Source organism: Dreissena polymorpha, chromosome 10 (assembly GCF_020536995.1).
Source record: "Dreissena polymorpha isolate Duluth1 chromosome 10, UMN_Dpol_1.0, whole genome shotgun sequence".
NCBI classification, from domain to species: Eukaryota; Metazoa; Mollusca; class Bivalvia; order Myida; family Dreissenidae; genus Dreissena; species Dreissena polymorpha.
Window position 1 is genome coordinate 37,385,760 of NC_068364.1, and position 9,427 is coordinate 37,395,186.

General features: G+C 33.1%; 1 protein-coding gene across 1 annotated transcript; it reads left to right on the forward strand.

The window, feature by feature from the left end:
• Nucleotides 1–252: 252 nt before the first annotated feature.
• LOC127849052 (uncharacterized) lies at nt 253–8,200 on the forward strand. The gene is made up of 5 exons (XM_052381775.1): nt 253–409; nt 2,180–2,421; nt 2,922–3,189; nt 7,597–7,739; nt 8,127–8,200. The coding sequence occupies exons 1-5, from the start codon at nt 273–275 to the stop codon at nt 8,198–8,200; spliced, it is 864 nt and encodes a 287-aa protein (XP_052237735.1). The 5' UTR covers nt 253–272.
• The last annotated feature ends 1,227 nt before the right edge of the window (nt 8,201–9,427 follow it).

Below are 9,427 nucleotides of genomic sequence, written 5' to 3' on the forward strand. Positions count from 1 at the left end.
CTGCAAACTAATCCAAAACCAAACTTAAAATACACCATTCGTGGGAAAAGAACAGTGAGTCAGTGAGTCATGAATTGAGGACAATAATGTAGTTATTGTTTCAACAAGCGACGGTTTCCGTTTTTTAGTGGCCGCCGCATAAAACGGCAATATGCCGACTCTCGGTAAACCGGAACTCTCTGAAAACCGGACGATCAGGCCGGTCCCGAGACCGTCCGGTATTGGCAGAGTCTACTGTATTTAAGTCTCACTCTTTGTTCGGCAGAGAACTAATGGAGAAATGGCCGATTGCCAAGTCAAAGTTAGACAAATTGGAGCAGTGTGGCGAGCATAGCGATGAAAAAATTAAGCTGTTCTGTGAGGATCATAGGAAACTTTGTTGTCATATTTGCGTGGCACTTCATCACAGGTAGGTTTAGTTAACAGGATTGATTTATTGTTGTGGTGGTTTGCTCTAACAATTATGTTTCGAAAACCATATGAAATATCGTGCAGAAGGGTTTTAAGAAATGGGTGTACTTTTTAAATCAAGTTTGATATATTTTACAACAACAAATGGATATTATCCCTGCAAAATTTAAAATATATCTACACATTATTAAGCACACCTTATGGGGTTAAATCTCAGACTAACTATTTTACATAAACCATCTGGTTTAAGTGAAGACGTTTATATTGATTAAACGTGTCTGCGTCGTAAGGAATGATAACGTACTAGATGTTTGAATGTTTAAGGTTGAGTGTTGATATCAGTATTTACATTTCCCGATTGCGCGATTATTTCCGGCAGTAATTGGTAGAGAGCAGGACAATTATCCCCTAGACATGATTTAACCCATTTGTGCCTAGTGGTCTCTCCCATCCTTCTAAATTGGATCAATGTATTCCCAAAATTAGGGATGTCTAGTATATTTATTTCGATATTAAGAATATTTCTTACAGAAAGTCCTTTAAGCAAACAGCGCAGACCCAGATGAGACGCCGCATCATGCGGCGTCTCATCTGGGTCTTCGCTATTTGCCAAGGCCTTTTTTTGGACACTAGGCATACATGGGTTAAGTAAGGCAGTTGTCAGTTAATTTCAAGTATACGACCAGCTATGCCAGAAAAGTGTGACTCTCTTAACTAAACACCGTAATATGACTGTGAAAAAAAAATCCAACCAAACAAACAACGCTTAAGTGGAAAACATACGTTTACATTCCATGTGGCAAGCGTTCGTTTCTCATTACTAAATTTGCATGTTTGAAGATAACTTTGCTTTACGAAGTTTGATTGAGCTTTATAGTACATCATATTATGAGAGCAAACTAAAGATGCATACCAATTGATTCTTTATACAAATTATCATTATATTTCATGAACAACAAATTAAAACTCTATTACTTGATTCCGGATATTTATGAACTTCAAGTACAAAAGCTTGTATTGTTTATCATGCGGTAAAGTCAACCTTATTGAAGAGGTTCATGTTCAACGGCAGACGTCCATCAGCTATCATCAAATATTCAGAAAATACAAAAAGAGTTGAATGAACTGAACGATAAGGCAGAATGCAATCTTCAGTCGCTTGAGAACACATACGGGAAGAAAGAAGAGATTTACGTAGTGCGACATAAAATCAATGCAGAATTAGATAGGTTAGAGAAAATGACAATGCAAGAAATTGACAAAATGAATGCAAGCTCCAAGATTTCTAAAACGAAAGAAAGAGATGAGTGTGAAAGCATTCAAAAAAGTCTGCAATGTCTCAGTGAGACGGTAAATTAAGTTTGAAAAAAGAGCAGTAAACTACTTTTTATAGCTTTTGAAAAATGCCAACAGCAGATAAAAGTTTCTGAAATATTTATAAAACAGTCAAAACTAACACATGAAAATGGTATAGAATTTGAACCCAATATCGACTTTGAGAAGTATTTATTTCAATTGACATGTCTGGGCAGAGTTGTACAACCAAATAAGGTCATTTCGCTGCAGAAAAAGTCAGAATATTGCGTCAAAACGCCACCTGATAAAAGCACATGCTATATATTTTTGCAATCTGTGAGCTGCCTACTGGCGAGACGCTTGTACTGGACTTTTACCACCATAGGGTGAAACTGCTAGACAAGAAATACCAGTTTGTGAGTAATTGTGTATTGTCTTCCTATTCATATGACATGTGTCTGATATCTTCAAGTGAGGTGGCTGTTACAACGAATGAGTCAAGCAGTGATGACGGTCTACACGGTCTACATATAATATCTGTCAGAAATGACAGGTTAGAGAAGGGAAGGAAGCTTCAGCTGTCACATAAGTGTGTTGGTATTGCCCACCATGAGGATGCTCTGTATGTAACTTTCGGTACAGCTTTGTATCAGTACACTCTGAATGGAAACCTTGTAAAGGAACTGTACGAAGACACAACGGGGTATAATACAGGTAGTGGATACATTATTTGTGTATAGTAATAACGGTATATAGTCATAAATAAACAAATATTCCTAATCTTCAAAGTAGGCCATTATTTTTTTTATCAATTTTGAATATTACAGATTTTAATTTGTAATCAAAATTGTTTGTGTACTCACATGCAATATCGACACAATACATTTATGAATAAGTGGTTGGCAAACGAAAGCGCACTTCAAAATAAAAGGTCGTTTAATTAACGTTTTATCAACGTTTTTGTTTAGATTTTACATAGTGTCCATGCTTTTTTCTGTGTGATTGAATAATAATCACGATCTGCCATATAGTTTAACATTCAAATTATAGCCATACACAATAATCTGGCTTGGTGCATGTTACTCCTGTAATTGAAGTGTCAAATGTTGCCTGTTTTTTAATGCACGAATATAACAACTGATTATAAAGTAAAAAAATTTCTCCGAAAAACATAAAATTGCATAAACAATTCTTTTTATATTGATTCTCTGTAGTGTACTCGTGTGCTGTGAACCTAAAGAGTGACAAGATCTACGTCACCAGCTTGCACAAACACAGCCTTCTCACACTGGATAAGGATGGAAACGCCATCTCCACCTTTACTGACATTGACTTAAAAGGCCCACAGGGTGTTCATGTGACACCTAGTGGACAAGTACTCGTTTGTGGCGAGACAACACACACAATTATACAGGTTGACAGCGATGGGAAGAAGAAGCTGGCTACACTGGCCACAAAGAAGGATGGAATCAATGGCCCGCGGTCAGTGTTTTATAGCAGCAGCACTTATTCAGTTATTGTAAGCTTAGCAACCAATGATAGCATCATGGTTTTTAAAGTAACCGAGGGAGCGACAACATAAATCATGAAATAGAATGATAGAACAATCAAATAAGGATTTATTTGATATTCTAATAAGCAAGTTAATTTTCAGTTTAGCACAGCATATAGTACAATTAAAATGTGTATTTACTGATGTTAATATCCTTAACAATTCCAAATTAATGACTTGTTTATTCAGGAATAGCAACAACATATGGAAGTATGTTTACCTACAATTTGTGAATGAATTAAAAATGCAAATAATATGTATATTACATTTCATACGTGAACGTACTCAAATGAAAATATTCAGAGACATCCGAAAGTCTAACGAACAGTGTCGTTTGTATTTTAAAATATCTAACATAATAAAAACCATATACGTGTACGGCCACATGCTGTTATTTTCTTAAACCGTCTTTGAGGTGCAAGGAAACGTAGGCGACTATTGTTTTCATTTACATACTTCAATTGATTCTTGTTTTCATTTTAGTACTTTATGTGATTTTCGTTTTCATTTCGTACTATATGTTATGCTTGTTTTAATTCCTGTACTTGATTGGTTCTTGTTTTCATTTTTGACCTTTTATTTGGTTATTGTTTTCATTGATGTACTTTATTTTATTCTTGTTTTCATATGCGCATTTAATTTTATTTTTGTTTTCTTTTACGTACTTTATTTAATTCTTCTTTTCATGTATGTAATTCATTTGATTCTTATTTTCATTTACATCCTTTATTTGCTTAGTGTTTTATTTACTTTCTTGTTTTGATTCTTATCATTAACCAATTGTTTTGCAACCAAATTGCAGAAAAGATCGAGTTATTATAAGTGTATATAATTACATGTAAAAATATGTCGCTCATGTATTTCTTTTTTGGTATGTATTTAAATGTTTAAATGTTGTAATAATATTTATATAATTCAGCTCGTATTACACTAATAATTGCTTATCTAGTTAACTCTTTTAAAACCTACGAAACTGTTTTAACATTCAGTATATTGTTAGGAATACCAGATAACATACGTTGCGTGAACGTTGTGAACGTATAAACGTAATGAAGGATATACAATGTGCATACTGTAAAATTAAACAAATAATGCAATTATAAGCACAATAACATGCGAACCGAATTGATAGGTGGAAATATAATTATCAGTAACATGAGTTTAAATAACTTATTATGTACGACCCGTTCAAGGATTAATCTAACAACCCTCACACTTTCTGACTGGAAAAAACTGTAATTTATGACTCAGTAGAAATCTTCGCCAAAGGTATATAAACAAGCACTATTAATAAGTTAAAAACTGCTCAGAATGACGATTTTATTTTTAAATGTTTAGTGCCTTGATGCTTTTATGTACTATTTTTGAATATTTGTTAACTAAAAAACATATAAACTAAACATCTTTTAATTTATTGCGATATTTGCGAATTTTGAATTTGATTGTTATATCCTATAAACGAAAATAAAATGAAATTTATGGTCAGGTTTGTTTAAAAAAAGTATATGTTTGTATAAATTGTCCAATAACAATTCGCAAAAAGTTACAACATATTATCTTTAATACAATACATATAGATAATTTTTAAAGAATGGATTCACTCTGTTAGTATGGTGTGTTGTTTAGGAACCAACAAGATTTACATTTTGGTATTTTAGTGCGCAAAATAGCCAGGGTATATCATTTAGATTAAATTTTTTATACCCATCAAAATAAAACATTTACATAAGCAATCTGATATAACTATAAATATAGTATCATGCTTCGCGGAACAACTCCAGGAAGACCACCTACACAATATGTAGTATCTCCTTAAACAAATGAAAGCCTACATGTATCAAACTACCTTGTAATTTTATACAAGTTTTTCCGATCCGCTTTTAACTGTTTTGCTAATATTTATAAAGCTTCAATTACGCCAGTCTATAACTCCATAACGTTACAAAAGTGTTGAATATTGTCCAGAGTAAGGGTAACATTTGCTGTTTAACGTTTCTTAAGTTTATACATTATGTTACACGAATTAATTTATTTCAGCTTGTATTCAAATTACAAAAAAATGCTAGCAATGTGGCTTTGGATATTTGAAACAATTTAAGCATTATGTATAAACATGCACTTTAAGCAAGTAAAGCAAATGAAAAGATTGAATTTGCGATAGACCTCATTGAGATTATCTTCGCTGTTGTAATGCATTCCCCAAACCCGATGATTAAATTAAATTGAGTAATCAAGTAAGTTTGCAAATCAGTTGGGACCAATACGATGAGAATGGAAAACGCCTTTATATGATAAGTTTAGGAATACACTTATTCCTGATATTTACAGAAGAAGACCAAGTATGTTTACATTTTTAAATTATTTAATGTGTCCAGAAAATCTACATTGATTCGCCTTGCTAATGTCTGTATAAAGCATTTAAGCTTAGAACCGAACATATATAGACAATACTTTTTGCCTCAGATTTGCAAGTTTGTATATCGTCGCTGTTCTTCGAAAACCGCGTAAGTCAAATTTGGCGCAAATTGTTATTTGTTTTTATTAGAACGGCGGGCTCACGGGTCATTTTCTGCGAAAATACTGGATTCCATATCCAATTGGAAGGCATAGTTATAAGCACGTGAGAAAATCCTGAACACTCATTGGTGCACTAATTGTTTCTGCAAAAACTGCTTAAGTCAATATTTCCAACTTTTCAAAAAACATTTTTTAAATATTTTTTGAAGTTTTAAAATATATTAATTTAGATAGTCTTTGTCAAAATGGGCATACTTTTTTATTTATGAAGATATAAAAGCCTGTAGTTGTCATTTTAATTCTAAAAATAGACTTACGCAGTTTTCTCTTTAATATTTGGTTCCTTTTTTCGACTATCTAAATTATTATATTTGAAAAATGTTTTTTTTGCCTATTGAAAAGTTGTAAAAATGTACTTACGCGGTTTTAGAAAAACAGCGACGATATGTGTTTTTAGTGTTGCTTTATTGTTATTTTGATGATTAGCTATTCTTTTTATAACAAAAGTTACGAGACGGATTTTGGTTCCTTATAGACATGACTCCAATACCATGCCCATGATGCGTTGAACGCCATATTGCACTGAAATACTTTCTCAACCACGAATGACATACAATAAAAGCTATAGTTCAATGTATATTCCATTGTACTTTTCACAATTTGCGCTCATGTTTATTATTGTATTACTATTTCTTTTATCAAATCCCATATAAATTCAAGTAATTTAATAAAAGTAATACAAAAAAGATAAAACCTCACAAATGTCAAGGACTTCATTTACAGCATGGACGTAAATAACCTCTTAATAATGTTAAAAAACAAAACAAACAAAAAACAATCATTAACACCCCTTGGATTGACGAGACAGGAGAAACACACATATGAACATCAATTGGAGTGAAGAGACTAATGAAAAACACTTATTAACACACCATACTGATACAAGTATTCTTTCATAAGAATGCAATTAATAACTCGGTTTCGGTTGCTTACGGGTCTAGTTAGGCCCAACATGAAATACTCTATTGCCCTTGTGAATGTAACAACTGCCTAGTATAAGTAATAACTAAGTAAGACTTTAGTTGCATCAGTGCGAAAGAAACCTTATTATAGTACACGGACTATTTGTTGCAATGGACCAACTGCGTCTCATCCGGAATACGGAAATATCTGTAGAAAATATTCACTTATGCATACAAGACATCAAATATAGGATTAAAATTAATTTTATCAAATGATACCTTTTTGTAAGCATCCACTTGCCCCTTTATTTAATTTAAGCGACAAATTGCTTATACAATACAGGAAACATTTACAAAACAGAATTACACATTAAAATGACTTAAACTGCGCGATCACCGCTTTAGAACGGTTCCTCCAATGCCGTGAGTTTTTTAATAAGTTAAATGGCCCACGAAATCTCACAATCAAATCTAATCAGTCAATGCCATATGAATATCAGGTTGTCGTTGTATTATTATTACTATTAATGTTTGTGTTACGCAAATGAAGTTCGTTCACCGCTTTGATTTCAGTAGGAAATAGCTGCGGTGTTTACCGCGATACCTTTTATTGTAGCAACGCATAGGGGAGAAAACAGTGTCCAAACAAAAACTTCCTGGTTCACCTGAAAACAAAATTGCTTCAAACGTGGAGTCTTCGCTTGCAGCAAAAGGATCAGACACACTATAGGACTTTTCCTGTGATGCTTGCAATGAAAGCGAGGCTCAGTTTTACTGTGAATGATGTTCTAAGTGTTACTGCGAGAATTGTGTGAAACTACACAACCAGCTATTTAATTCTCACTCTTTGTTCGGCAGAGAACGAATGGAGAAATGGCCGATCGCCAAGTCAACGTTAGACTTACTGGAGAAGTGTGGAGAGCATAGCGATGAAACAAAAAACTGTTCTGTGAGGACCATAGCCAACTGTGTTGTCTTGTTTGCGTGGTACAACTTCACAGGCAAGTTAAATGAAACCAATTGTTTTGTGGGGGTTACTTTAAAAACTATGTTTTCTAACAATATAAAACAAGGTGAAGACAGAGTTTTGAGAAATTAGAGTATTTCTTAAATGAAATAAAAAATAAAAAAAGAACAAATGTGTATGAACAAAATCGAATTATTAATATTTCTGTAAAATTATTAAATGCAACTAAAATGGTACAAATTAAGCTTATACTCGACACAATCGATTTCTCAATATTTAACATAAACCTTGCAATGCAAGAAGTTTACATTGATTTAAAGTATCGATCTACTACGTTAGGATTGATAATGTATTACATACATGTTTAAATCTTTAAGGTTTATTGTTGATATCAATATTTTTATTGCGCGATTAATTCCAGCAGTCGTTGGTAGAGAGCAGGACTATACATCTGAGGAAGGCGAGTTTGATCCCCGGTCGGGCCAAATAACTTGAATGGTGATTGGTCATGTAATTCTTCTATCTTCGGAAATTCTTGCGATATATCTGATTCAATTAAATAAGTTGAAAGCTTCTAGCATAAGTATGTGACCAGCTATCGCAGGAAATGCATGAGTGGTTTAACTGACCGCATTGATATGACTGAATTTTTGTTGCAAATAGAAAAAAAATCCATTGAAACTCACACAATTAGACACACGTGGACACTATATACATGTATTCAAAGATAACTTCCATTAAGTATGTAATTAACGGCATATTAATTTGTCTTAACTTTCATATTTGAAAAACTATGCATGGTTAAGCGGGAATGGGTTTTATACATGTACATATTATAAGAGCAAAGAGGTACATACACAGTTGTTCATATATTATATGAATATATTATCATTTGGACTGTCGAACGCCCATACATCCCTAAGTTTATGTACTTATATCTTTTTAAAGCTTTATACAATACATTTGTATATTCTCATCCTCTCCCGCTAAAGACAAAAAATGACGATTAGAAAATTGCAACTTCGGAAACGGTGACCTTCTCCGATCGGAATCCCCACTTTAACCGTGTTACAGTTATAAGTGTTTATTAACCACCCATCAAATGTGGGTTTATACTCTCCGAAACGACCATTTGTCTGTCTGTATACATGTCGTTCTGTTTTTCCGTAGAGTCCCACTTATGTGCAGACGTTCTCTTGAACTATTTAAAGAACATCTTTTTCGACCTAGCAGGGATTCTATTGTATCTTATGATGTTACCCATCTGCACTTTAACAACGTGCGGTAAAAATACAAGATATGAGCTTTTTAAACTTGGACATTATATGACTTAATGATTTATACTATTAACTGTTCGCAAGTAACCTCCCTGAAAGTATATGGTTCACACAGTTTATGTAAAGTAAGTTACATCGCACAGTAGTCCTCTACAAAGTTGTGTTACATTTTGGCTCTTGGTTTTACTCTGACTCGCCGTTTGAGGCACAATGTTTAACAGACTTATTTAGCAAATAGTTAAAGAAAAATATCAAACTATACGTCCAGGTTTGTAATATGTCAAATTATAAATCATACTTCGGCTATCGACACATTTCCATTTGTTTTTTCAATTCTTTCTCCTAGTTTCAAAACTTCCCACAAAGTAACAAAGTGTATGTTTATTGTAGACTATATATGGACAACAAGGTAAATATATTATATCAGGAACTGCAGTTTAAAATA

Bases quoted from the DNA above. Each gene is read 5' to 3' on its own strand.
- LOC127849052 (XM_052381775.1), top strand. From the start codon at position 273: ATGGAGAAATGGCCGATTGCCAAGTCAAAGTTAGACAAATTGGAGCAG. The intron at 410-2,179 runs GTAGGTTTAGTT...GATATCTTCAAG, and splicing joins TGCGTGGCACTTCATCACAG to TGAGGTGGCTGTTACAACGA. The intron at 7,740-8,126 runs GCAAGTTAAATG...GATTAATTCCAG, and splicing joins TGCGTGGTACAACTTCACAG to CAGTCGTTGGTAGAGAGCAG.